The sequence below is a fragment of the Felis catus genome, chromosome E3 (assembly GCF_018350175.1).
Source record: "Felis catus isolate Fca126 chromosome E3, F.catus_Fca126_mat1.0, whole genome shotgun sequence".
NCBI classification, from domain to species: Eukaryota; Metazoa; Chordata; class Mammalia; order Carnivora; family Felidae; genus Felis; species Felis catus.
Genome location: NC_058383.1, coordinates 39053784 through 39080740, shown reverse-complemented (window position 1 = coordinate 39080740; position 26957 = coordinate 39053784). Strand labels below are relative to the sequence as shown.

The 26957-nt window shown below is 59.7% G+C and overlaps 3 protein-coding genes across 9 annotated transcripts in view; all 3 read left to right on the top strand.

Annotated features, from left to right (window-relative positions):
* Positions 1 to 999: 999 nt before the first annotated feature.
* ATP6V0C (ATPase H+ transporting V0 subunit c) lies at positions 1000 to 6018 on the top strand. Its single transcript, XM_003998932.5, has 3 exons — positions 1000 to 1236; positions 4952 to 5135; positions 5285 to 6018. Exons 1-3 carry the CDS (start codon positions 1158 to 1160, stop codon positions 5487 to 5489), a joined length of 468 nt encoding a protein of 155 aa, XP_003998981.1. The 5' UTR covers positions 1000 to 1157; the 3' UTR covers positions 5490 to 6018.
* Positions 6019 to 6166: 148 nt separating this feature from the next.
* On the top strand, positions 6167 to 25641 carry AMDHD2 (amidohydrolase domain containing 2). Of its 3 annotated transcripts, none has more exons than XM_045048343.1 (11): positions 6167 to 6272; positions 7181 to 7317; positions 7397 to 7536; positions 13379 to 13433; positions 13607 to 13819; positions 13901 to 13989; positions 14088 to 14232; positions 14307 to 14414; positions 14575 to 14643; positions 15645 to 15746; positions 16099 to 16342. In XM_045048343.1, exons 2-11 carry the CDS (start codon positions 7248 to 7250, stop codon positions 16185 to 16187), a joined length of 1080 nt encoding a protein of 359 aa, XP_044904278.1. In that variant the 5' UTR covers positions 6167 to 6272; positions 7181 to 7247; the 3' UTR covers positions 16188 to 16342. The 3 variants fall into 3 exon arrangements, with proteins under 3 accessions (XP_044904278.1, XP_044904277.1, XP_023102729.1); XM_023246961.2 differs by having other exon boundaries at positions 6170 to 6376; XM_045048342.1 differs by lacking the exons at positions 15645 to 15746; positions 16099 to 16342 and adding an exon at positions 25293 to 25641 and having other exon boundaries at positions 6169 to 6376.
* PDPK1 (3-phosphoinositide dependent protein kinase 1) overlaps positions 19566 to 26957 on the top strand; it is an 82444-nt gene continuing 75052 nt past the window's right edge. Inside the window, exon 1 of one of the 5 annotated variants that reach the window (XM_019821156.3) lies at positions 19566 to 21918. Coding sequence is in view for 1 of the 5 variants with exons in the window: in XM_011290686.4 (XP_011288988.1) it covers positions 26811 to 26834 (24 nt within the window). In the remaining 4 variants the exon portion in view is untranslated. Of the gene's footprint in view, positions 21919 to 21998; positions 22361 to 26685; positions 26835 to 26957 lie in introns of those variants that run through there. The other 4 variants (XM_045048339.1, XM_023246955.2, XM_011290686.4 and 1 more) reach the window with 4 other exon arrangements.

The following is a 26957-nucleotide window of genomic DNA, read 5'->3' as shown; positions in this document are numbered from 1 at the left end:
GGAGAGATAAGGCGGCCAGTCGGGGTGCCGATAACCCCTCATGGGATCAGCAGGACAGTTCCAACCCCAGGCCAAGCTGCCGGGTAGAATGGGAAGGAACCACTTGGCTGTTGTTCCAGAAATAAATGCAGCCCTGCAGGTGTCAGCTTTGCGTGAGGACAGGCTGGAGGAAATGGATCCCAGAATATGCAGAAATCTGGGGAATCATCCACAGGTCGCAGCACTGATAGGGTTTCAAACCAGCCAGGCTTACATCTTGAGGGGGTAGAGACAGCCCCCCAACTGAAGGGTGGGTCCCTGATGCAAAGGAGGGGACAGATGCCAGGAAGGGGGCTCTTTTTCCTCAGAAGCCAGGAGAGAAGTCACCAATAGCTGGGACGGGGGCCGGTAGGTCTGTGTCTGGAGGAGACTGGGGACATGGTCGGGGTGGGGCGACCTGGGGGCACAGGAGGGCTGCGAAGAGAGGCCAGGAGTTCACAGGTGGGGTAGGGGCTTTCCTGGGGACCGGAGCAGAAGAAAAGGACGACGCCCAGGCCTCGGGATTTCGGCTCCGTCTGTTCATACTCCGTCTGAAGTATGAAGACTTCCCGGGGAGACCTCGGTCCCGGGTGCCCGGAGAAAGGCCGCGAGAACCTCGCCGCCGAATCCACTCGGCGAACGTAAAGGAAAGCCGCACCAGCTGGCGCCTCGCAGCCGCAGAGGAGGCGGGGCACCCCACGCCCCGCCCCATATGCTAATACGAGGGCCACCGCCCCGCCCCCGCCCGGGAGCCGGACGGGCCCAACGCCAAGGGGTGCGAGAAGCTGCCAGCGCCCGGCTCCGCGTCCGCGGAGGCCGACGTGGGGCAGAACGCCTGAGTCCGGGTCGCTTGGACGGCGGCACGGTGCAGGAGCAGTCAGAGGGCCGCTAGGGCGTACCAAGCCGTGGCGCCCCCCGCCTGCACGAAGTGGTATAGCCCGAAGGGGCGGAGCCCGGGTCATGTGACACGGCTGCGGCCGCCATTTTGTTCTGCGGTGCTGGTATTTAGAGCGCAGCCGCTGACGGGCCGGGTCGCCTTCGCAGCCGCCTGACTGCTCTCCTTGCGCTCGCTTGCCGTGCCCGGCCCGTCCTCGCCCCCGTCTTGGCCCGCTGAACTCGCCCTCTCCCCACCCGCAGACATGTCCGAGGCCAAGAGCGGCCCCGAGTACGCCTCCTTTTTCGCGGTCATGGGCGCCTCGGCCGCCATGGTCTTCAGCGGTGAGCGCCGAGGCAGGAGGGACTCGGGAGGCTGGGGGCGCCGGGACTCGCGGAGCTTATGCCCGCGTCGCCCTAGGGTTCTTGGTGTGACGTCACGCTGACGTAATTCCGAGCTGTTGGGGGGGGTCCCCAGCCTCACGTGACCGCGGGCGGGGGTCGGGGCCCCGAGGGCTGCGAGTCGCAGGGCCTGCGGGCTGGGCGGGGGTGCGGGTCTCACGGGTCTCCCGGGGATCCTGGGCCGGCAGCCCTGCCGCCGTCAGTGTAGGTGCGGGGGTGGGGCGGCGGCGCCGCTGCCATCTTAGCCCTAGGAGAGGCGGGAGGGAGGCTGGGGTGGGGGCGCGCGGTCCTGCGCCTGCTCCGCACCCCCCACCGCCATCCTGCGGGCAGGTGTGACATCACACCTCGGGAAGCTCCCCCTGTTCGGCTGGGGTGTCGGGGGATGAGGCCCTGGCGCTCCCCTCCTTGGTACACACCTCTCGCCCTTGTGGCGGCCCGCCCCCGACGGGGGTCAGGTGGGTCTGTACCCAGAGGCAGGTGCTTCCGGTTACGGCCTGTCACTGTTTCCCCGTAGCCCTGTGGGATGTGTGGGTTGTTTGGGAAAATGGGGCAGAGGGGTTGGTCCTGACAGCTGGCAGGAGCCCAGGGCTAGGATTGTGTGGTTTGGGGCAGGGGTCTGGACAGGCTAAGGGCGAAGGACGGGTGTTTGGGAAGCAGGCCAGCATCAGTGCTATGTGTGTGCACGCTTGTCGGGGGTCTACTTCTGGGTGAATGAGAGAGTGGCATAGAGTGTCCTATTGGGTCTTTGTCCTTAGGAGGGAGTCGTCTCGTTTAGGCCTGAATGAATGAATGAATGAATGACTTCCCTTTTCCCAGGTCCGAAATTGGGAGGGCTCCCCTAGGCAAAGAGAAGGGGCCTTCCAGGTTCTTGATGGCACCCTGCTTTTGAAGTTAGGTCTTGACGGTAATGGGTGTTGAATTCGGTGAAAACTGGTCTACCTGAGAGAAAGGCACGTGGGTCAGGCCCAAGAATGTGGGACCCAGGAAGGTGAGTCCTAGTCTGCTGCAAGCCTGTAGACTGGTCTGGCCTGGTCTCCTCTGGGCCTCCTTAGGTAGGTCTGGTTTTTGGTTTGGATGACCCCGCCCTGCCCCACCCTACCTGGTGGGCTGGGGAGGCTCCCTGTGCAAGTATGTGGCGGGTTTGAACTCCAAACAGCCTGTGCTGTCTGTAAACACTTGTGAGGTGGGGGCTTGGGGACTCTGCTGTCTTGAGGGCCGCCCTCTGCCTGGGCCTGTCTGCCAGTCATGAGTTGCTGAGTGAGCCCTACCCTGCCCTTCCCATCACGTGCACATAAGGGGTCATTTGTGGTGGGAGAAGTGGTCTGGACTTCCCCTTCTCTCCCAGCTAACTCTGCTCTTTCCACATCTTAAGGGGCTGTCTGCTTTCCAGCACTTCCGGACGGACAGGCTGCTGTAACCCCCCACCCCTTTTCTGCTCTTTGCCTCCACAGTTCTTGAGATCCTACTGTGCCTGGCCATGTGTGCGTTGTTACCTATGGCTGTCATTCTTTCATTCAGCAAATGTCGAGTGAGCTCCTACTGTGTGCCAGGCACAGGGGAACATCAGTGAACAAAACAAGACATTCCTGCCCCAGAATTCCTTGAATTCTGGCTGTCATTGCTTGTTCCCGAAGCCCTGAGTTTGCCCCTTGGGCCCTTTTTCTGTACCCAGCTCCTGGCCTGCTCTAGTCATCAGGTACATCTCTTCCTTTTCTGGAACTTAACTTGATACTTTCAGATGGAGCCTGATCAGAAAGCAGGTCTCTGGAAGCTACTGAGAACAGGGTATCACTGGTCTAGGGCTTTTTTGTTGCCCCAGGCCCCTGAGGATTGGTGCTGCCTGCTCCTGTGGGGCCTGATCTCCTTCCTGCTTCCCCTTTTTTCTTGTGACAGAAGTCCTGTCAACTCTTTCTTCATCAGGTCTTCCACAAGTTTGTCAGTTGCTCCTTTACCGTAATCTCTGACTTCCTCCCGGCTGGCAGGCACCCTGCGTTTGGTGCTTTGTTCTTGGAACTGCCTCCTGATTGCACTCTTTCTGTTCCCTGCTCGATCTGGGACCTGGTGAGGCTTGGCCTCCAGAGCTGGCATCCAGGGTTTTCCGGGACACCTGCTGCTGCCCAGGCCAGGCTGCTTTTCCATCCTGATGGTCAGCCCTGTTTCTTCCCTTTGTTCCTGTCGTGGCGGCCCCACCCTCAGCCACACGATCTCCCTGCTGCCTTCTGGAGAAGGGCCCCGCTCACTTTCCACCTCTGGCCGTGTCCTGCTACCTGGGATGCTAACTTCCCAGTAATCGGTGCCTTACTCAGTGACACTCATCACCTGTGCTCTCCCGCTTGAGTGACAAACCATGGCACTGGCTCCTTGCATGCACTTGACGTAGCCCGATGTGGTGCGGGGCCTGCAGTAGCAGCCCCCAGAATGCACTGCAACCAGGAGAGTTCCCGGAAGAGCTGCCTGAAGACCAGCCCTGAGCCCCAGGTTAAAGGTGCCGAGTGTCTAGGCGTGTTGGAGTGGAAATCCTTCTGCTCCCACCCCTACTTCTTTTCTCTTTCTGCTAGCTCCCAGTGTGATGCCTCGTTGGGGGACGTTTCCATTTGTGCGTGCTGTCTGCAATCATTTTTGCTCACTCAAGCCTCTTCCTCAAACGTCACTTTCTCTATGGAGCCCTTCCCCCACTCCCACGGGCCTCCCCACTCTTCTAGAACGTGTTGCTGTGCTTGGAGCGGCCATGTGTGTTTCCTCACCGGGCTTGGAGCCCCGGGAAGCCAGAGCTCCTCTGACTTCCTCCCTGCTCGGTGATGAGCACAGAGAGGAAGCATTTTTTGTGGCCCAAATAGGTGAATAAAACATGCAGAGGGATGGTCAGGAGTGTCCACGTCTTTTCTGAAACCCATGAGCCATGTTATCCTTTGCTCAAGCGGTGCAGCAAGACCTTGGAGGGCGGGAGTCAGAAGAGCCACCTGGGCCCGCTGTGGCTCTATTCTGTGCAAAAGTTACTCCATGCGTGGAGGCCAGGAGAAGGGAGATTGGAGGAAGGCAGCACACCCTGGCAAGAGCGAGGCGGAGTACCATCAGAGGAGACCGGACGTCCTCCCGTTCCCCCACGCCTCGTTGCTGGAGGTCTTGGGGGGGGTGGAAATCTAGGCTTCTGTGAGCCCAAGGCCTCTGTGCATGCAGGCGTGCTTCTGGGAGGTCTGTCAAGGCCTCATGGTCCACCTGGGTGATGGCAGAGAGGATTCTTTCCAGACTTGAGAGCCTAGTCCTGCTGTGTGCCTGAGGATGCCCTCAGCTGTCTCTCCATGTGACTGGGCTCCTCTGCTGGGCCTGTCAGAGCTCCACCTTTTAGGCCGTGGGCAGCTGTACTGGGGTCTCTGGGACGTTGGGGCCAAGGTTAGACAGCGGAGCAGGAGCCCAGATAGGCGGGACTGCCGTTAAGGGCCTCTGTTGGAGGAAGGAGACAGCTGCCTGAGCTCCCTGCATGCCCAGCTGTAGCTCTTGCCCCCGAGGGCCACCTCCTGCCCTGAGCTGGGTGCCAGCTTCATCTCACCTTGTCGGTGATAACTTACGGCGTCTCTCGGCTGTGCCACAGCTACTACCCCCAGGGTCCTGGCCCCAGGTGCTCTGAGCTCACCTTGCCTTTCCTGCCCCCTCCCCACAGCCCTGGGTGCCGCCTACGGTACAGCCAAGAGTGGCACTGGCATCGCGGCCATGTCTGTCATGCGGCCAGAACTGATCATGAAGTCCATCATCCCAGTGGTCATGGCTGGTATCATCGCCATCTACGGGCTGGTGGTGGCCGTCCTCATCGCTAATTCCCTGAATGATGGCATCACTCTCTACAGGTGAGTGCCGGGCCCCTCCCCATAGGTCATGTCCTGCCTCGGGCGAGGCCACTGCACGGGGCTGGGAGGGCTGGGGAGGGGGCGTCGGGCTGGTGACTTGCTTCCCCTGGCAGGTGGCTGACGTCTATCCGGTGTCTTCTCTCCCCCAGGAGTTTCCTCCAACTGGGTGCTGGCCTGAGCGTGGGCCTCAGCGGGCTGGCAGCTGGCTTTGCCATTGGCATCGTGGGGGACGCTGGTGTGCGTGGCACTGCCCAGCAGCCCCGGCTATTCGTGGGCATGATCCTGATCCTCATCTTCGCCGAGGTGCTCGGCCTCTACGGTCTCATCGTTGCCCTTATCCTCTCCACAAAGTAGCCCCTCTCCGAGCGCACCAGCCACAGAACACGATGTAAAGACCACCCCTCATTCCGAAATGAACAGCCTGACACACACGCACGGGGCCGCCGCCCCCCCAGTAGTCGGTCTTGTAAATGCGCAGTGTCCTAGTGCCCGTTGTCTGCTACCCCGGCCTCGCCCCCGCCCCGCCCCGTGCCGTGGACATCCGGGCCCACTCCTTACCCATCCGGGCCTCCGGCCGCCCCCACTCATCTGCCCTAGAGCGCTCTGTAGAAGGGTGAATTAGAGTTGTCATTTTCTCTTCACTGGATGTTTCTTATTTATAAAGATTTGATCTGTTCATACGTCTGTGGAGCAGCCCTCCGTCCCCAACTATATAGTAATCTTAGGTCGAGTGTTGCGTTGTGGGGTTGCCGTTTGCTCCGAGACTCTTTGGATCGAACCACCCTCCTCCAGCCCTGGCTGTCGGGGGCCGCGGGCCAGTGTGCTGGGCCTGCGAGGTCCTGGAGCCGAGCCGTGTCCAATAAAGTTCTCGGTTGTGACTGGACGCCTGTGTGGACCGCTTGTGTGGGCCCGGGCCCGGCGGGGGCGGGGCGGGGGCGGCCGCGGCGGCCCTGCCGGCCCAGGGGCGTGCCGGTCACGTGGGCGCCCCTATCACGTGGACCGGCCGGTCACGTGGCACGCCTCAGTCAGCTGAGGGTCACGTGGCTGCGGCCGGAGCCCGGCGGCCCGCAGTCGGCCGAGCGCGCGGAGAGCGGGAGAGCGGGCTTCGGCTGCGGGGCTCCGGGCGGCGCCCGCTCGGTGGGGCTCCGGTGGCTCACGATGCGCGACGCACAGGGCGAGGGGCGGGCCCCGGTGCTCCAGTTCACCAACTGCCGCATCCTGCGAGGGCGGGCGCTGCTCAGGTGGGGTGCGGGGTCAGGCGCTGCGGGGGTGGGCCCGGGAGCCGGGCGGGGCGCGGGGTGCGGAGCCGGCAGCTGCTGGATTGGGGCCCGGGGCCGCGTGGGGTGCGGGGACGGGAGCTGCTAGATGGGGTGCGGAGCCGGCGGGCCGGGCACTGCTGGAGTGGGGCGCAGGGCGCGAAGCCGGGCACTGCTGGAGTGGAGCGTGGGGCCGGTGGGGCGCGGGATCGGGAGTGCTGGGATGGGGCGCAGGACTCGAGGCCGGGCACTGCTGGAGTGGGGCCCAGGGCTGGTGGGGCGCGGGATGCGGAGTCGGGAGCTGCTGGATTGGGGCCCGGGGGCCGGGTGGGGCGCGGGGTGCGGGAGCTGCTGGACGGGGTGCGGGGCCGGCGGGGTGCGGGGCCGGGCAGTTGTGGAGTGGGGCGCGGGATGCGGGGCCGGGCACTGCCGGAGTGGGGCGCGGGATGCGGGAGCGGGAGCTGCTGGGATGGGTGGCAGGGCGCGGGGCCGGGCACTGCTGGAGTGGGGCCCGGGGCCGGCGGGGCGCGGGGTTCGAGGTGCTGGAGTGAGCGTCGGGGCCGGGTGGGGCGCGGGGCCGGGGGATCGGGAGCTGCTGGAGTGGGGCCCGGGGCCGGGTGGGGCACAGGGTGCGGGAGCTGCTGAAGTGGGGGCGCGGGGTGAGGGGTCGCGCGGTGCTGGAGTGGGGCCCGGAGCCGAGCCGGGTGCGGGGTCGGGATGCGGGCTCAGGCACCGTTCTGGTGGGCCCAGGGACCGGCCATCCTAGCTTCCGTCCGGCTCTGGCCGCAGGGAGGATCTGTGGGTGCGCGGAGGCCGCATTCTGGACCCGGAGAAGCTGTTCTTCGAGGAGCGGCGAATGGCGGATGAGCAGCGGGACTGCGGGGGCTGCATCCTGGCGCCTGGCTTCATCGATGTGCAGATCAACGGTGCGGTCTAGGGCTTAGGGGACAGGGACCCAAAGAAGGTGGTCCGGGCACCGTGCAACCTTCCTCTTTGTGGCCGTAGGTGGATTTGGCGTTGACTTCTCTCAGGCCACGGAGGACGTGGGTTCGGGGGTCGCCCTGGTGGCCCAGAGGATATTGTCGCATGGAGTCACCTCCTTCTGCCCCACTTTGGTCACCTCGCCACCGGAGGTTTATCACAAGGTGAGGTCAGGCTTCCGGTCTCAAGGGAAGGGGGCTTCAACAGTAGCACCCCTTTAATTTTCAAATTTTTCCTGCCACAAACCCCTTGGCCCTTGGGTCTGGCCTCACCCTTCAGCCTCCCCCACCCCCTGGGGCCTGGGGTCCGGGGTCCTGCCCCTAGGCTCTCCTTTGGTGTTCCCCCGCCCGCAGGGGGTCACTGCCTCTGCAGCCCTTCCCACAGGCCTTCATGTTTATTGTTGAGGCGTCTTCGGGGCTAGACGTCCTCTCCGTCTCGCACCCTGGCCACCTCCTGGCTCCAGAAACCGATTGCTGGGACTTTCTGGATTGCCACATTTGTACCGTCTCAGGTTCATCCCCCCCAACTTGTCTGTGCCGTGTGACTCCACTGAATGTGCTTTCCAGAAGGCAGCTCGTTGTCTGCCCCTGCCGCCCCCTTCCGTCCCCGCTGCTGTTCTTGTGGCCCCCACACCACCCTTCCACTTCCTCTCTTCTCTGCATGGCCCTGTAGACGTTTTCACCCAGGCGGGCTCTCCGGTTTTATTCTTCACCCCACCATCTTGTTGGGTTTCTTTGGGGCGGTGACTTTACATGGTAACCGCCAGAAAGCAGGTGGTATTCATCATGCCTCTTTACCGCTTGATGCTTAGTGGGTTTTGAAAAGCGTGGACGTCCCCTTACCTGAGTCGAGTTGGGGAAGGGCAGCAGTTACCCTTTAACCTCCCCTCCCCGCCCCCAGCGTTGTTGTTTTCTCCAGTACAGGGCTTTTTTTGCAGTTGTGGGTCATGTTGCCGGCCATGGGTGGGGAGGTCCCTCCTGGGTGTGTGGACGCACAGTTGGAGTTGGGTGTTGCGGGAGTTTGAGTGTGGGCTTGGGATTGGGTCCTGGTCCCCTAAGTTCATCTGTCATCTGGGGGACACGAGACCATCCTTACTTTTTTCTGAGCCCCCATTTTCTCGAATCCAAGTTGGGAATGAGCACCACGTCCGTCTCCTGGGGTTGTGGGGCCGGCAGCGCTGTGTGCGGTACCTCTTAAACACTCGGTACGCTGTCATGTGTGGACATCTTTCTGGAAATTTCTCCCAGGCCTCCCATCACAAAGTCAGAGGTTAAAAACTAAGCTCATCTTCCTACTTCAAGCCACCTGGTTCTGTGTTTTTTTTCTCTTGGTCATCAATCCCTGATTTCTCTTGTCTGGAATCTGGGAACGCGCCCGCCTTGCTGTCCTCCCCCTTCCCGGGACCTACCAGTGAGGCTTCCTGACTGTTGCCTAGTCTCCCAACTGCCGGCCCTGCTCTGAGTCCTGCCGCAGCGGCCTTCCCAGGGGACAGGGCATAGCACATCACTCAGCCCCGCACCTTTTATCCTTCTTTTTTTTTTTTTTTTTAAATGTTTATTTATTTTTGAGAGAGAGAGAGGCAGAGCGTGAGCAGGAAGGGGGCGGAGAGAGAGGGAGACACAGAATCCGAAGCACTTGTCAGCACAGAGCCCGACGCGGGCCTCTAACCACTCAAACCCACGAACCGTGAGATCGTGACCTGAGCCGAAGTCGGACGCTTAACTGACTGAGACACCCAGGCGTCCTCACCCCCTTTTTACCCTTCTGAGCAGTCCCTCCCTAGCCGCCCCAGCCTCGGCCCTCTCCCCACGTATGGTCCAGCCATTCTGGGCCATTCTCTCTCCTGTTCCCAGGCCTTCTGCCCTGTTTTATCTTGTTGTCTCTGTTGCCTGCTCTTTGGAGCTGTGACTCTGCTGTGCCCGTGGCTTCGACAGCACATCTGACCATCGTGATACAGGTTGTGAGACCTCTTTTTTTAGGACAGGGAGTTTCTGGTCACTAGGATTTCTGGCTTATGTTTTCTTTTCTTCCTTTAATGTTTATTTACTTATTTAGGGAGAACGTGGGTGCACAAGCCGGGGAGGGGCAGGGAGAGAGAGAGAGGATCCCAAGCAGGCTCCGTGCTATCAGCACAGAGCCCGACGTGGGGCTCAACCTCACAAGCCGTGAGATCGTGACCTGAGCCGAAAGCAAGAGCCGGATGCCTAACCCACCGAGCCCCCCAGGCACCTCTCTGGTTTATGGCTTCCTGCTGCTACTTTTCAGTCTCCACAAACACTCGCAGGATGAAGGCGTTGGACAGCAGAAAGTAAAATCTCGGAGGCTGTGAATGTGGAAATTTAATCCAGTGTCATCTCAGACGCCACGGGGCCGTTCGCTTAGGTATCTCCCCGACTCCCGTCCACCCACCTTCTTCCAGGGCTGGCTCACACTGGGCAGAACTGGATTGCTGCTCTGTCAGAAGTTACCCGGATCCCTTAGCATCGTGTTCTGGCCCATTGAGACCACCTGCTCTTTTGGAGGGCCTCTTTCAGTCGTACCCTTTCATACCCTCCCAGGAGGAAGCTCTGGCTGGAGTGTTCTCGGCTTCTGGTCCATCGTGTGCTTAGCCGAGACCTGCTACCTCCTCAGGCGGCAGCCAGGCTTTCACCATGCCCTCTGCACTTTGACCTTTCCCATTCTCTTGCCGTCCATGCTGTCGTTCATTGCCTTCTCCCTACTTAGCGCTCTCTGTCTCTCCCTCGTCAAACTCAGTTTTGTTTCGAAGTACGAAGTGAACCCCGTGCATCGGGTTCAGACCTCACCTCGGGCTCAGAACATGAGACCTGGACTTGGGCCGCGTACCTTCCTGGAGGCATCCGCGTGAGAGTGGCACCTGTGAGACTGGGTGGGGACAACAGCCAGTGACGGGCACGGCATCGAGAGGGGCCCCTCTCCCTGTGCGGGAGTCCCCGTGCGGACCGCGTGCAGAACCCCGTAGAACGTGTCACAAGGCGGGCTCCCCGGAAAGACGGGATCCGGAGATTCACCCACAAGTTCATCTGCCCCGTGGGCTGGGGTATCCCCTCCCCGGCCGTCTGACCGTAGCCCCGTGTCTGGCACCGAGCTCTCTTGGGAGACTTGGAGAGAGCTTCGGGATGGGACCTGACACTGGGCATGACGGGGTCGCCTGGTGGAACGTGGGCCTGTCCTCCACAGATGGGCTGAGGGCGAGGCTCGAGAGGGTGTGTTCGCGAGCAAAAAATCTGTTCCCGAAGAACTCAGCCATTACCTTTTTTTTTTTAAGTTTATTTATTTATTTTGAAAGAGAGAGCAGGGGAGGATGGCGGGGGGGGGGGGGGGATTCCAAGCAGGGTCCACATCCTCAGCACAGTGGCCGATGTGGGGCTCGAACTCACAAGCTGTAAGACCACGACTTGAGCTGAAGTTGGACGCTTAACCGACTGCACCATCCAGGCGCCCCTTTTGGTTTGTTTTGCTTTTAATTTTTAGCGAACTTACACGAATCTCCTGGCTTGTTAGGAAAAACAGCAGCCCTTTGCCCCCACCAGCTCCCACCTGGAGACGGTCACCTTCAGCTCAGCTGGTCCTTGGAATTTGCTCTCGCCTGTCTAAGCTCCAGGCCGGTTTAGGGCAGTGAACAGGGGTGTCTGCTTCCACCAGCGGAGCTGAGGCTAGACTCCTCTTTGTGGGTTTCCGGCCCCCCGCCCTCCCCGGGTAGCAGCCTGCCGACTTGGGGAGACCCGCCGGCAGGACTGGGCGAAGGACTCGGTGCTGACCCGTTTTCTTACCCGTCTGCCCTGTGTCTTTGGGACTCCTTGTTTGTTCTCTCAGCTGGCGACTCCACTCCCCGCCTCTGCCCGTTTTTCACTCTTCTTGCGGGACGTGTGGGTGCGCCCAGCGCTCTATCAATGTCGTTTTCCCTCGGCAGCTTTAGGGACCTGTTCCGCGGCCCTGGCTGCCGGCCTCCCTGGACCGAGCTGTCCTAGGAGCTCCTTCCCGTCACCTGGGGGGGGGTCCCCTGGCGTCTTTCTGCTGGGCCTCTATCCCCTCTCCCGTGCCTTTGTCTTTGCTGGTTTTTGCGTTTGTTTTGGAGCATATCCACCAGCTTCTGCTAGAGACGGGGGCGCAGAGAGCAAAGTTTTCAAGATCTCGAAGGTCTAACGAGGTTTTTATTCTCTTGATTGGGCGTAGGTTAGAAGTGACTTTCCCCTGGAATTCTTAAAGGCGTTGCTGTATTGTTTTTTCATTTCCAGGGTTGCTGGTGAGAAGTCGGAAGCCACCTGACCTCTGATACTTTGTGCATGACTTATTTCTTCCCTCTGGAAGCTCGTGGAATCTTCCCTTTGGCCTCGGGTTCTGAAGTCTGAGGGTGACACGTGTGGGGCCTGTGGGGAATTTACCTATTGTGCCGTCCATTGGCACACCCTGTCGGTCTGAAGTTTGGTTTTTGGTTTTGTTTGCGTTCCTTGATCACAGCGCGTGTGTGATTTTTCTCCCTCGTTTCTCCATCGTCTTTCCTGGGAGTCATTATTCCATGGTTGGGCCTCCTGGATGGCGTCTCTGGTTCTTTCTGCGACTCTGCTTCTTGAATGTTTCCTGTATTTCTATGTTCTGGTTCTTGACTTGGGTTTTTTTTTTTTTTTTTCTTATTTATTTATTGCTCAAGTTGTATTGTATTTTTTTATTTTATTTCTTATTTAAGTATTTGTTTCCTTATTTTGAGAGAGAGAGAGAGCAAGTGTGAGCAAGGGAGAGGCAGAGAGAGAATCCTGCACTGTGAGTGCAGAGCCCCGTGTGGGGCTTGATCTCATGACCTGCGAGATCACGACCTGAGCCGAAATCAAGAATTGGATGCTTAACCGACCGAGCCACCCGGGCGTCCCTCACATACTTTTCATTGGAAGAGCTTGCTTTCTCTCTCAGTGTTTTTTTCTGACCCTGTCTTCTTGTTTCACGGGTGCAGGACCACTCCTCACGTGTCTTCCCGTCCCTGCCGGCCCTGCCCTGTTCGTCCTCTGTCTCCCCAAGGTTTCCCCGAGCTGCCACTGAGCCTTGGCCGTCGGCTGTGTTTGAGATCAGGCGCCAGCAGGCTGCTGGGAGCCCCGAGACTGGGGCGGGCTCCTGGGGGCGCCCTTAGTTGAGGTCCCTGGGCCGAGGGGACAGCCTCACTGGCTCCGTGCTGACAGTGTTAACCTAATCACAGGGGGGGTGCCTCCACCCACCCCTCGCCTGGAGCCCTTCCGGTTTGCTGGCAGGGCACATTCAGGGCCCAGCTGCTCTTTAATGGTGTCTCTGGTTCCCCCCGCCCCCGACCCCGCTTCTCAAGGCGCTGCCTGTTTCCTCGGTGTCTCCACCGCGTGCCCCTGCCCACACCTGCCCAGTGTCGGCCCATCAGGCTCCCCGGGTTTCAGCCTCTTTACGCATCGCTGTATCTGGGTTGGGGTGGGGGTGCCCCAGGGCCCTTCGGCGGGCGGCAGTTTTCTCTGGCAGCTCGCCCCGCCTCCAGGACGGGTCATGTGAGTACCTGTGTTCGGCTCAGGCACCGTGTGGCTGTGCCCTTGACGCCTGAGCCCCCAGCCCCGTGTGCACCGACCTCTCTGGCCCCCGAGCCCCCGCTTCTGTGCTCGCGCTGCCTGGACTGCACGCCTCCTCTTGACCCTGGCCGTGTGTGCGGTCCTGCAGCTCAGGAGGCCGGGCCCGCTCCCCTGTCTGGCTGGGTCCAGACCCTTTGGCCACGTTGCGGGGCCAGGTCAGGTCCCTTTTGTCCTTTCCCTTTCCTTGCTGGCAGCTGGCCTTCCGCCCCTGCGTGTTCCTCCGCGTCCTGATGGTTCTTAGCGCTGTGCCTTCCCTGACTCTGGTTGGGGGCCTTCGACTACCTTCTGCTATCTGACGGAAGGCCATCAGGGGGCTGGGCTCTGACCTCTGACCTCTGACCTCGGCTGGGCTGTGATCTCTGGGCATTGGGCCGTAGGGGGCAGGGCTTTAACAGCTGGTTCCCCCCAGGTCCTTCCTCAGATCCCTGTGAAGAGTGGTGGTCCCCATGGGGCAGGGGTCCTCGGTGAGTGGCTGACCCCTCTCCCTGCCCCCACCCCGGGAGGCTCCTTGGGGACCTGTTGGCAGCCCTTCCCCCTCCAGAGGCCCAACTGGGGAGGGAGGTCGGGCAGGTGACGGGCCAGGGCGGGGGCTGCAGGGCCAGAGGCCCGCTGGAGCTGTCCCCTCCTCTTCTCCCAGGGGTGCACCTGGAGGGCCCGTTCATCAGCCGGGAGAAGCGAGGTGCACACCCCGAAGCCCACCTGCGCTCCTTTGAGGCCAACGCCTTCCACGATGTGCTGGCCACCTACGGGCCCCTGGACAACGTCCGCATTGTGACGCTGGCCCCCGAGCTGGGCCGAAGCCACGAGGTGATCCAGGCGCTGACAGCCCGTGGCATCTGTGTGTCCCTAGGTGAGGACTGCCACCTCCAGGGTTGGGCCCGCGTGGGGTCCTGGGCTGGGTGCACACTTTGAGTCCAGGTCCCCTATGCAGGACACTCGGTGGCCGACCTGCAGGCCGCGGAGGAAGCCGTGCAGAGTGGGGCCACCTTCATCACCCACCTCTTCAACGCCATGCTGCCTGTGAGTGCCCCGTGCGGCCCCCCCCCCCCCGCAACTCCCTGGGCGGGTAGGCGCAAGGGCTCCTGCCGTCGCTCAGCTGCCCTCCTATCTCTGTCCAGTTCCACCACCGTGACCCCGGTATCGTGGGGCTCCTGACCAGTGACCGGCTGCCTCCCGGCCGCCACATCTTCTACGGGATGATCGCGGATGGCACGCACACCAACCCAGCCGCCCTGCGCATCGCCCACCGGGCCCATCCCCAGGGTGAGCGGCAGGGCGGGGCGGGGCCCGGTGGGAGGACTCGGCCGGGCAGCTCCTGAGTCCCCTTCCTTCCGCAGGGCTGGTGTTGGTCACTGACGCCGTTCCCGCCCTGGGTTTGGGCAATGGGCGTCACACGCTGGGGCAGCAGGAGGTGGAGGTGGACGGGCTGACAGCCTATGTGGCCGGTGAGTGACCCTCTCGTCCCGCTGACTCCTCGACAACGGCCCTTTGGCCTCTCTTGTGGGACGCAGACATCTGAGCGTTCCCCGCCGGCCTGTGGGCCCCCCACCCCCCATGTGCCCAGTAGCCCCTGGTCCCCCCAGAACCTGCTCTCTCACTCTCAAGGCACCAAGACACTGAGCGGCAGCATAGCCCCGATGGATGTCTGCGTCCGGCATTTCCTGCAGGCTACAGGTTGGTGAGGCTGGAGGGGGCAAGTGTGTGTGTGTGCGCGCGCGTGTGTGCGCGCGTGCGCGCGTGTGCACATATGTGTCGGGGGGGGAGGTTGGAGGGAAGCACGGAGACCCCTGGGCTCTTGCAGCGACACCCCTTGTGGGATGGGATTCCTAGGAGTGGAGCACCAGGAACACGGCTGAGGCCCCCTGCAGCAGCTCAGGGGCAGGTTCGGAGAGCGAGGAGCAAGCATGTGGCTGGGACCCAGGGTGATAGGCAGTGAGGCCAAGGCACCGAGAAAAGGGTGCTCACCGTACCCACGGGAAGGCCCTCGGCCTGGGGCCTGTGGATTCGCAGGACTCCGTGGGTACGGAGCTTTAGGGAGGGGAGGGGGGCGGTCGGAGCAGCGCTTCAGGCTTGTTGAGGGGGTAGGCGTGTCCGGGGGGGGGGGCAGGGAGGGGTATTTGGCAGAGGCTGTGGTTGGCCGGGCCCTGCGGGATTCTTGGCAGTGCCCAGGGCTGGGGTGTCACCTGGGGGGTGCCCGGGTTCAACATGCTGTTTAGAGCAGCAGGGAGACAGGCCAGGAGGCAGGAAATGGCTGTAGGCTGGCTGTTGGGGGGAGGGGTGGTGAGGTAGGGAACAGAAGAAAAAGGATTTGGTCGTGTGGCTTCTTGAGAGGGAGCAGGGACGGAAAGCCAAGACCAGGTGGCCTCGTTGATGCCCAGGCTACTGCTTCTTTTTGGGGGGCTCTTCCCGGGACCCGGAAGGAGGAGGGGCCTGCGGCCATCTGGGTCCAGGGCATTTGTCAGTGAGGCGGGGAGCCCTGCAGAGCTGGGATGGGTGAGTGACCAGGAAAAGGGTACCTGGCAGTGTCCTCAGATGAGGGGGAAGGTGGGGCTTTGTCAGCCTGCTGCAGAGACCTGGGATTTCTCTGGGACTTGGAGCTTTGGGGCTGGGGGAGAGGCTGCCCACGGAACCAGCTAGGGATGGGGGGTGACTGCCCGGTTGTGTCCCCTGAGCAGGCTGCAGTGTGGAGCTGGCCCTGGAGGCTGCGTCCCTGCACCCCGCGCAGCTGCTGGGGCTGGAGAAACACAAGGGGACCCTGGACTTCGGGGCTGACGCAGGTCAGGGCCCGACGTGGGCACCCGGGCCAGTGAAGACTCGGGAGGGCTCGGGGACTCGGGACAGTGCCAGGGCAGGTGGGATCTTCCCTGTGCCCAGGTGGCCTTACCTGGCCACCAACCTCAGCCCGGGTTCCTCTTCCCGTCGGGTCAGGTGAGGGGCAGCTGGGGTCTTTGTCTCCTGTGCCCTGCTTCCAGGAACATGGGTTCCAGGGCCTTGGTCAGCCTTCGATGGGGTGGGGTGGCCGTGCCCAGATCGTGTCCCAGGCTTCAGTTTCCCCACCAGCTTCTGGATGGGTGTGGGGTGGTGGTGGACCCACCCCTGCCTCTGTCTCACCGGCCGCCTCTGACCCAGACTTCGTGGTGCTCGATGACTCCCTCCACGTGCGGGCCACCTACATCTCGGGCGAGTTGGTGTGGCAGGCGGAGGAAGCCAGGCAGTGACTGAGGACCACGGCTGGAAGGGACGACCAGCCTGAGCTGGACACTGTCAGGGCTGAGCCGTCGAGGAGCTGGTCTCCGGGGAGCGAGTGGGAGCCCTGCCCCAGGTGGAGGCCTGCCAGGTGGAGGCAGCTGGATAAATGTTCGCCCCGCAGGGACTTGTCTCGTGTCTGAGTTTTGCTTCAAGGCAGAGCGCCGTTCCCTCGGTGGCTCTCTGGGTGGGGTGGGGAGGAGAGCGGCTGGATTCTAGCTGATCCCAGCCTTGAGGGGCCCCAGTGAAGGTGACAGGGCCCCTCTCTGTTGGACAGTCGAGTCTGAGGCCTGCAGCCCCACACGCAGTTGTGCTGGTTGGAAATGAAGGGCGGGAGGGGAAAGTCCTGGGTCGTAGGTTGTAAAGCGGACAGGAACGGGCTTGGGGACGGTGAGTGTGGAGGGCTCCAGAAGTTTACATGTCGGGGGATAGAGGAAAAGGGTACTCTTGGGATTTTTAAATTTTATTTTGAAGGAGGGGAGGGGCAGAGAGAGAGAATCCTAAGCAGGTTCTGCACTGTCAGTGAAAGGCCCGACTTGGTGGTCGATCCCAGCAAATTGTGAAACTGTGAGCCGAGCCGAAATCGAGTCGGACCCTTAACCGACTGAGCCACCCAGGTGCCCCAGTGCTTTCTGGGATTTTAAGTGGGAGAATTGATTGTGGGGACAATTAGGAGCTGGGGCTGGGGGGACTTGGATGTGGGAGGGGCCTCGGGTGGGCCGTGCAGGGCATTTGGAGGCCAGGCCGGCTGTGTGAGGATGGCCCACGGGCTCCCCTCTGCCCCTTTAGAGTTGGGCCAGTGAAGCAGAGGCCAAGGCCATGGTGCTGGGCCTGAGCACACTGCGAGCTGTTTCTCCTCGGCCTTCAAGAGGACTCCAGGTTGCCTGGCTCTGAGCGTCGGAAGCAGTGGCCGAGGGGCCCAGAGGTGACCCTGGCCACCGCTCCTTGCCCAGCCCGCAGCCCTATTTCTTTGAGCCCTCGGGGTAATCAAGGCTCGGCTTCCTTTGGGGCCTTTTCTGAACATCCCCTTCTCCTCATCCGACTCCCAGGTGGGCCCGGGGATCCCACGTGCCCCCTGGGTTGCACCGCTGTGGGTGACCCTGCCTGGTGCTGGTGGGCAGCTCGGGATCACCAGTGTCTGGAGCCCTGCAACTATTTGCCCGTCAGTGTCATCCCGCGGCCGTCCATGTCCCCCAGGCCCGGCAGCAGTGCCCCCGCACTGGGAGCAGGGGCTGATAGGGCCGCTTTGAGGCAAGTGGGCTTTGGGGAGCCCTGCAGGTCACGAGGGCAGCCGCGATGTGGCAATCAGACATCCAGGGTTGGCGTAGCCCCAGCCCTGGGATTGATTTTGTCCCCGTTTGCGTGCTGGGGTGGGCTGCGCCTTCCCCCTTTTGAATGGGTGAAGTTCTTGGAATAGGAGGTCAAAGGCAAATGTCCCAGGTCACCATCTCGTGTGGCTTGGCAACCGTCCCTTTTGCCTCTGCCACAGAGCCCACTGCAGAAAGCGTGTCCAGGCCCAAAGTGACAAAAACAGCCTCTGGCCCCAGCTGTGTTCTAGGCTGAGTGAACAGTCTGGGAAGAGCCAACACCGTAAGGCAGGGCTCAGGAAAGGCCTGGGACAGCAGCCACCTCTCGGTGTCCCAAGGGGCTGGGTCTCTGGCCACATGCCTGTGGGCAGCAGGGACATCACAGACCTAACAGGTGACTGACCAGCTCCTGCATCATGCCAGCGCCCGCCGGCTGCACCAGTGATCCAGGGGCAGGGCGGGTCTCCCTGAGCTCACCCTGGTGGGAGGGAGCAGGCGGTGCTCCCAGATACGTTAGAGGCTGAGCAGTGGGCACTTGCCTTATTTGGTGCTAGGTTTTATTCCACGTGCATTGCCAGTGTTAACCCGTTCTCTGCCAGACATCCAGAGGAGTCCTCCCCATTCTCGGATGGGGAAAGTGGGGCTACCGGTTCGAGAGCTGGTGAGTGCCGCAGCGAGGACTTGGCCTGGCCTGCTCAGCTCGGGGGGCCTCACTTAAACCTGTCGGCACGCTGACTCTTGGCTGGAGCATCCGGGAAGGACTAACTGTGCTACTGGTCCGCAAGGGTGACACCAGGGATGGCAGGGGCCGGTGCTGGTTGGCACGTGCACCCAGGCCAGGGGAACCGCCCCACAGAGATCCAGTGGCAGAGGCTTAGTGCGTTGGGTGGGACAGTCGGCCACCCTCGCCAGAAAGGGGTGTGGTCATCACCACCGTGGCCTCCAAAACGTCTCCATCGCCCGTCAGAGCAGCTCTGTTCCCACTAGATTAACCCTTGTTACCCCTCCTCTAGCCCTGGCACCCACCATGCCACTTTGGAGTCTGAGGCTGCTGGGTTTTGAACAGAAGATATGCTGCCATTTTAAGTAAGACCCCCAGCAAGAAGACCCTGAGGGACTGGCTCTAGGGTGGCAAAGGGGCTGGAGACAAGTGAAGTGGAAACGTACTTGTTCTAGTGTGGGTGTAGACCCGGACGCTGCGGGGGGGGGGGGGGGGCGTGCTGAGTCACTGATGGGTGGGGGTGACTTTCATTGAGGTGGGGTCCTTGGAGAGGTGACCTGGCGCGCCATCCGTACCTCCTTCGTGGCTTGCTTTGTGTTGTACGTGAGTGGGAGGAACAGAGGGCCCAGTGGTGGCGAGACCCGATGCAGGGGCGGGTGCGTCGTGAGTCCGCGGAGTGGGGCGAGGGCCGCCTGGCGGCCGCACCTGAACACTACAGAGGCATCCACTTGAGGGTCCTGGACTGCTCAGAGTGCATACAGGTTCGAGTCCAGGCGCCGAGGCGTCCCTTCCGAAGCTTCGGTCTCCGTAGGCTCCGAGCGCAGGGTCCCAGCGCTGATTCGTGCAGAGGATCTGGGTGGTCCAGACCGGAGAAGCGGCCTAAGGGTGGGGGGAAACCGCGCCCGAACAGGGGCTGGCCGCGAACGGCAGAGCGTGCGCAGTGAGTCCGGTCCGACCCGCTCCGCCGCGGGGCGGCCTGCGGCCCAGGAGCCGGGTCTACGCGGACCTACTGCTCCCGTAAGAGGTGCGGCGCACAGGGCGGGGGGGCGGGGGGAATCTCTCTTGCTGTGGGAGGGGCTCCTCCCTGGGGGGCGGGCTCTGAAGTGTCAGAAGGGGCGGGCCTCTGCCGGGGCCAATCAGGATTGCTCTGCGGAGGGAAGAGTCGCGGCAAAGCAGCCGGGACGCGCGTCGCTCGCTGACCCAGTACCGGTTAAAGGGCCGACCCGGAGCCGAGAGCCCCGGACTGCGCTGCACGGGGCGGGGGGGGGGGGGGGAGTGCCGGGGGCCAGGGCCCCGGCGCCCCCGCGAGCCGCGGACCCCACTGCGCCCCAAGCTGCCCGGCTACCTCTTCGCACGCCTTCCGGCCTCGCCGCTCCCCTTCTTTCTCCTTCCAGTCGCGCCCATGTGCATCCCTCTTGCCCCACGGCTCCTCTCCGCCCCCCTCTGCGCCCCTTCTCTCCCCGCCCTCGTTGGCGTTGGGGAGTTGGGGGCAGGCTCCACTGCCTGTCCCAGCTTCGCCCCAGCTCGGAGCCTGCTCCGGGTCGCGGGGGGCGGGGCGGGTGGTACGGGAGGAGGTGTGGCACCAGGAGGGTGAATGGGGGTCGGCTCTGCTTAGACCCTGGGACCTCCTCCATGTGCCCCTGTCGTCCGCAGGCAGCTCCGGGGTGGGGGGCAGCCCCGTGCCCTGAGCGGTGGCCCTCTCTGAGCCTTGCCTGCCTCTCAGTCTCCCACCATGAAGAGCTTGGTGTGATCCTTCCAACGTGATCCTGTTCCTGTCCCTACGTTTATGTCTTGATTTGTCTTATGAACTGGAATTGTACTTTTGATACTGTTCTGCTCTTCGGTATTTTCTAGTGAAGCAGCATGAAATGGTAAGCTCCCTGGGTGGGGACACATCGAAATGTGTCACTATTTTAGCAAGGTGCTCCGTGTTCTCCAAGATGGATGCTTCGTAACGTTAAGCAGATCCCACCACGGACCAGTGGGGGATCCCAGCACCCCAACCGCCCTGAGGAGGAGGGACCGTGGAGTGACGCGCAAGGAATTCTGGGGGCCCAGATGCACAAGTGCATCTAGAAGGCAGAAGCGCACCCTGTGTAGGCACTCCTTTTGTCCCCGTGGGTTCCCGGTTTCTGTGTGGCCACAGGAGGGCCTCCCGTGTTAGTTTTCTTTCCCTGTAACAAATTACCACAGATTAGAGGTTCAAAAGAACACACCTTTGTTTTGCAGCTCTGGAGGTCGGGGTCAGGAATAGGCCTTGCGGGCCAAAATCAAAGCGGTGGCAGAGTCTGCTTGTCCCTGGAGGTTCTGGGGGAATCTTCTATGTCCAGCTCCCGGATGCCGTCTACACTGGTTGTCTCGTGGCATCCCGCCTTTGCAAAGCCGGTGCGGGCCAGTTGTGTTTTCCGTGTTGTCTCCCCTGAACTTGGACTCCTTTTCTTCCATCTTTTAAGGACCCTTGTGATTATATTGGGCCGAGCTGGGTAATCCGGGATAATCTTCCTCTTTTAAGGTCAGCTTATTGGCAGGCATAACTCTCCCTGCGTAATACAACATATTCACAGGTTGGGTGAACAAGACGTGGACGTTTTCGGAGGGGCCGTTATTCTGTCCAACGTTCCTTCCAGAGAGAAGAGCCTCGGCCAGGCCTCCCTACTGCCTGGGTCTGAAGGAGATCCTACATTCCTATCATCAGTGCATGAAAGTGCTCATTTCCCGATGTGCTTAACACCAGACGGGTTCCGTCTTTGGGATCTGGCCAGTTTTGGGAGTCCGCCCATTTTACAGTTGGGAAAGTTGAGACTTAGGGAAAGAAGGTTACTTGCCTGAGATTTGACGCAACTTTTTGTTTCCCGTCTCTAGGGCTAGTTAAAATATGTTACCCACGGAGCACAATTTATACAGGAAGACATTTCTCCCAGGTGGCTGGGAAATTGTTGGCGTTGGCACCTTGGGTCCGTCCACGTGCAGCTGGACGCCTCTTGGGAGCTTAGGTACGGTGACCAGGCACTCAGCGAGCAGAGGCAGGAAACCACATTCTCATCTTTGAAGAGTTTCCTTGTTTTCCTAACTGGATGTGTGTTCATTGGTTTCCCTGCCTGCCTCGAAACCTCCAGGGGTGCAGGCCTGGCGTGCCTTTCTTCTCTTGGCTCTCCCCACGTCTCCGTACGTCCCGGAAGAATTGGAATCCTGGCTCTGCCCTCAGCTAGCTATGGTGCCCGGCCTTGAAAATGGTCCCCGGCGATCTACTTCCGGGGATCCACACCCTAGCAGAGTTCCCCCCATGTGGTGCTGGGCGCCTTTGTGTGACCAGTAGAGTGTAGGAGAAGTGAGGTAGATCCCTTTGGCAATTGGGGTGTAAAAGTCATTGTGGATTCTATGCTGGTGTGCTCTCTTTCTCTGGAACCATTCACTCTGGGGAAAGCCGGCTGGCATGGCATAGGGATACTCGGGAAAGCTCTGTGGAGGGGCCACCATGGTGAGGAACTGAGGCCTCCACCAATATCTGAGTGAATGGGCCACCTTGGAAGCGATCCCGCCTGTCCTCGTCAAGCCTTCAGATGACTCAGCCTTTGCTGATGTCTCGACTGCACATTCCTGAGAGACCCTGAGCCAGAACCACCCGGCCAAGCTGCTCCTGGCTTCCCGACCCACAGAAACCATGAGGTCATAAAGGTTTGTCGTTTTATGTCTCTGAGCTTCGGGATAATTTGTTACGTAGGGCTAGGTAACTAATACACGAGCTGTGTGGCAAGTGCCACAGCCTCCGGACCAGGGTTTTCTCTCTTGTGCCATGACGGTTTGAGGAATGAGCGAGAGATGGGTGGAATACCGTGGACCATGGCGGGCACAGGGCCCGGTTTGCAGTGGGGGCTCCCCCGGCCCCAGGCCATGTACATAAGGCAGCCTTCCAGCCCCTCCCAGGATGGTATGGGCATCCCCCGTTCCTCCTTGTGTGGAACATGACCTCACAATGTCAAGCCAGGCCTTGCATTCTTGGCCTCGGGTCACCCTTCCACCAGGGACAGAGGCATTGGGCAGGGTAGGGAGAGAGGAGAGCCATGGGCTGTCCCTCTCCTTCCTCCAGCCGGGGTGCCAGTGAACTGTGGAGTGCCAGGTGAGTCCATCCCCCCTGCTGCCCGCTGTCCCGGGACGGGCAGCCACACCTGACCCACAGAGGGGGTGCCCTGCCTCTCCCTGGGTAGAGAGGGGTGGCCTGGCCTGGCCTTGGCTTGCACACTGGCTGCCATTGAGGCCCCACGAGAACTAAGCACTGTCCTTGGTTCCTCTTTCGACTGCTCCTCCCTGCCCTGCCCCTGCAGCCCGCTCCCCTGCTTTCCCCTCTCCTCTCACCCCTTCCCCTGAGGCCAGCAGGGGTGCCTACTGCACCTGCTGCTCTGGTGGGCTCTGGCCTTCTCCGTGTACTTTTCCCTCAAGGTTTTCCCCCTCCCCGTTTCTCTTTGAATTGCTTTGGTGTGAGCGACTCTAACTAAAAAAAAAAGGTTGAAGACCTCGGTCCCTATTCGGTGACTTGCTTCTCTGCCTTTGGGCTCTCGCTTAGACCTTCCCTCTCTTCTTTCCCATAGCTGCATCGAATTCTCCAGGATGAATATCCCATAATGTGTTTTACCATTCTCTTGTTGATGAATGTTCTGGTTATTTTTTCTTTTCTTTTCTTTCCTTTTTTTTTTTTTCTTGCTTTTTGTTAAAGCTCTGCTGTTATAAACATCCTTGCACAGTTTTACAGTCATGAGTGAGAGCTGCTTACAATTTCCAGGGAGAAGATACATCCATTTTATTAATTTTTATTTGCATCAGTGTTGAAGAGACCAGATAGTTCCTTTTGGTTTTTTTTTAATGTTTATTTATTTTTGAGAGAGAGAGAGAGAGAGAGAGAGAGAGAGAGAGCGCATGTGCACATGGCGGGGAGAGGTGCAAGGAGGGGGGGACGGGGAGAGACGGGGGGGGGGACGGAGAGAGAGATTGGGAGAGAATCCCAAGCATCAGGCTCCATGTCTGGCACAGAGCCTGACTCGGGGCTCGATCCCACCACCCTGAGATCATGACCTGCGCCTAAATCAAGAGTCAGACGCTCAACTGACCAAGCCACCCAGGTTCCCCAAGAGGCCAGAGAATTCTAAACAGACTTGTAATAATAGCAGCCCCTGCCTCACCTCACCTCTCCTTACTCACATCCTGCTTACTACTCTTTAAATGTTCTTCCTGATGTTTATGTCCGTTGTTTTGTACTTTGTCTTTTTTTTTTTTTAAGTTTATTTATTTTGAGAGAGATAGAGAGAGTGAGAGCGCGGGCACACCAGTGGGGAAGGGGTAGAGAGAGGGAGATAGAATCCCAAGCAGGCTCTGTGCTGTCAGAGCAGAGCCTGATGCGGGGCTTGAACTCATGAACCGTGAGATCATGATCTGAGCTGAAATCAAAAGTTGGACGCTCAACCGACTGAGCCATCCAGGCACCCCTGTACTTTATGTCTTGACTCCTCACGTACAGTCACTGTCTATTGCCTTTCTGTTACAAGGGATGAGGATTCAGCTCTCTCAGGCCCCCGTTGCTCTCCGGGTCCCTCCGAGGTAGAGGATGGTAACTGCCGGTTGAAGCAGTGCGTCTGTACTGTGACTGTAAATGTGCTTCCTCCCTGCTCTTATCCTGCGGTTTCTCATTAGTCTTTTAAAATTGCACCCCATCCCCAGGCACTCCTGAGTCCCCACTGGTTTTCTTTCTCCCCTATGGCACTTGCTATCTTCTAATATGTCATGAGACTGGCTTCTTTGATGGTCTCTCCCACCCTGCCCTTCCTCCCCGCCCCCCCAGCCCCCAGTGGCATCCGACTCTCACAAGAGCAGAGATTTTTGTGTTTTAATCACTGGTGAATTGTCAATGTCTAGCACAGTGCTTGGGATGGAGGGGAGACTCAGTGCTTACTTGCTGGATGGACAGATCCTGGGACTTCCATTCACCACCCTCCTGTGTGTTTTGTTTTTTTTCCTGTTTCCTGATCTCGCGTCTTCTTGGTTTACCGCGTCATTTGGTGGAGCACATCAGTCGGTAACTTTCTGGGAAAGCTCGCTCTTGATGTGTATCCTTTAGACTCTAAAGCTCTGTATTTATTCACAATTGCATTTAGTGTACAGTCTAGCAAATTTCACATGTGAGATGGTCATAAATACTGAGTATCTCATAGGATTGTGATGAGAATTTAGTAACATACGTCTGATGGTCAGCGTTCTCTGAGGATAAGTTATTATCACTTTGTGAGGACTCACATAAATACAAAAGAAGGGTTTGTTGGGAGGCAGCTGAGTGCAGTGGCCAAGAGCAAGGCGGTGGTGCTGGTCAGCACTGGTTTGGAGTTCTGTGCTCTGTGACCTAGTAGCTCTATGGCTGAGAGTAGGCAAGGCACCGAAGCCTCAGTTTCCCCAAGTACAAGATAGAAATGGTCATAGTACCTACTGCTCATGGAGCTGTTGTGGGTAAAATCAGATATACCGATTTTTATAGGTAGTAAGGGTTATGATGCAGAATGTTTCCAGTGTTCTCAAGTATCCAATGTGGCTTGCTTTGGTGGCAAGAGCTGGTACCTACTTTGACCTTGCCTTTGTGTTCACTGAGGGTTAGTGTCTGGAGTGGGGTAAGCAATTGGCAGTTTGCAGCATGTCTCAAAGGTCCTGAGAGGAATCCCTGTACTTTGACCCAGCAGTTCCTTCTGCTAAGAATTTATCCGAAGGAAATAAAGGTGTGCTTGAATTTAAGTGCAGAGCTTTGTCTACGAGGAAGACGTTTGGGAACCACTTCGGTGTCAGGAGGGAACTTGATCAATACGTGGGTCTATAAACTCTAGGCTTCCTCCAGTGGAGTCCTCTGCACTTAGAAGTGCACTTAGAAGTGTCCTTAGAAGTGGGGAAGATGGCAGGCAGGTGCAGGAGAGCTGTACAGGATACGAAATGAAGACAGTGTTAAGTGAAAAAAGTATCAAACCTGCATAAGCCCTTTTGGGGAGTAGGAGTTATTTACTTTTTTACTGTTCTTTAAGGTGCAGAACACTCAGAGTTTGGACAAGTAGAGGCTGGACGGTCTAACGCATAGTCTCTGGCATATGGATATCAAGATCCAGGCTGTGGCTCTACAAGACCTAGGGCCAGTTACAGAACTCAGAATGCCTCAGCTTCCTCATCTGAAAAGTGGGGCAGTACTAGCAAGGATACTTGTTCAGAGATTAGGCATGAAAATTCTTTACTAAGAGTAAGTGCTGGCTCAATGTTAGCAGCTATCACTGCTATTCAAGAATTAATTCTCGTTAGTGGGATTATGGATTAATTTATCTAATTAGTCTCTGTACTGTCTAAATTGTTATTAAAAAATAAACATTTCTTTTGGAAGTAGAAGGTTATTTTTATTTATTTATTGTAATTAAACATTTTTTTTTTAATGTTTATATTTGAGAGCGAGCGAGAGCGAGCAAGCAGGGGAGGGGCAGAGAGAGGAAGAGAGCGTGAATCTCAAGCAGGCTTGGAGCTGTCAGGGATGCTGGGCTCAGGTCCACGAACTGTGAGATGACCTGAGCTGAAGTCAGAGCCCAACCGACTGAGCCCAGGCGCCCCAGAAAAGGTTACCTAAAAGTATGCAACCTTGAGGTGACGAAGATGATTCTGATTTTTTTTGACAGCCTGGTCACAACACAACAATGTGGATGTACTTTATACCACTGAACTGTGCACACGGCATGTGTTCAAATGGTTAAGGTGTTAAATTTTATGTATATTTTACCACAACTAAAAAAAAACCCAACAATAACACCATCATCACTAACAACTACAAAAAAATTCGACACCATCATTATCATCCACAACTACAACCCCCCTCCCCCAAACCATAAGCAAAGAAGAAAGTTCTGAAGGTGTCCCTGGGACTGTCAGCAGTGATGCGATGGGACTGTTTTCTTCCAAATTTATATTTGATTTTGCAGCCCAAATTTCCGTCTGTGAACACTTCTCAGTTTTGTAGCCAGCAAAGTTGCGTCTCTGGGTGTTTACGCAGAGCCCGGCTCCCGGTCCGAGCCACGCGTCCGAGCCCGGCCCCGCCGCTGCCTTGGGCGTGACCTTGGCCAGCTGGGTGTTGGGGGGCCCTGCGAGCCTCAGTTTCCCACTGTGGGAGCCAGGGATGACAGCTCCCCTCTCTTCCCGCGCGGCCCCGCCCCACGGCCCCCGGATTGGCTCGCGCGGGTCTCCCCCGCGTCCGAAACGGGGCCGGGCCTCTCCCGCTCGCCGGGCCCCAACCCGGAAATGCGGCTCGGAGGCGCCGGCAGGGCTGACGGAGCCGCGGCGGAGCGACGGCGGGCTCGGCCAATGGGCGCGGGCGGCGGCAGCGGCGGGGCGGCGGAAGTCCCGCCCGGCGTCGCGCGGGGGCGGGGCGGCGCCGGGGGCGGCGGGCGGCGGGGCGGGCGCAGGATGAGGGCGGCCATTGCTGGGGTTCCGCCGCGGGGAGGAGGACGCTGAGGAGGCGCGGAGTCGCGCAGCGCTGCGGGGGAGGCGCCCGCGCCGACGCGGGGCCCATGGCCAGGACCACCAGCCAGCTGGTGAGTGCGCGCCGGCCGCTCGGGCGCGCCGGCCCGTCGCCCGGCCAAGCGCGGCGGCCGCCGGGCCCCGGTGAGGCGGGGCGGCCCCGGGTCCCGAGGGCCGGGCGGCGCCTCACCTGCGGC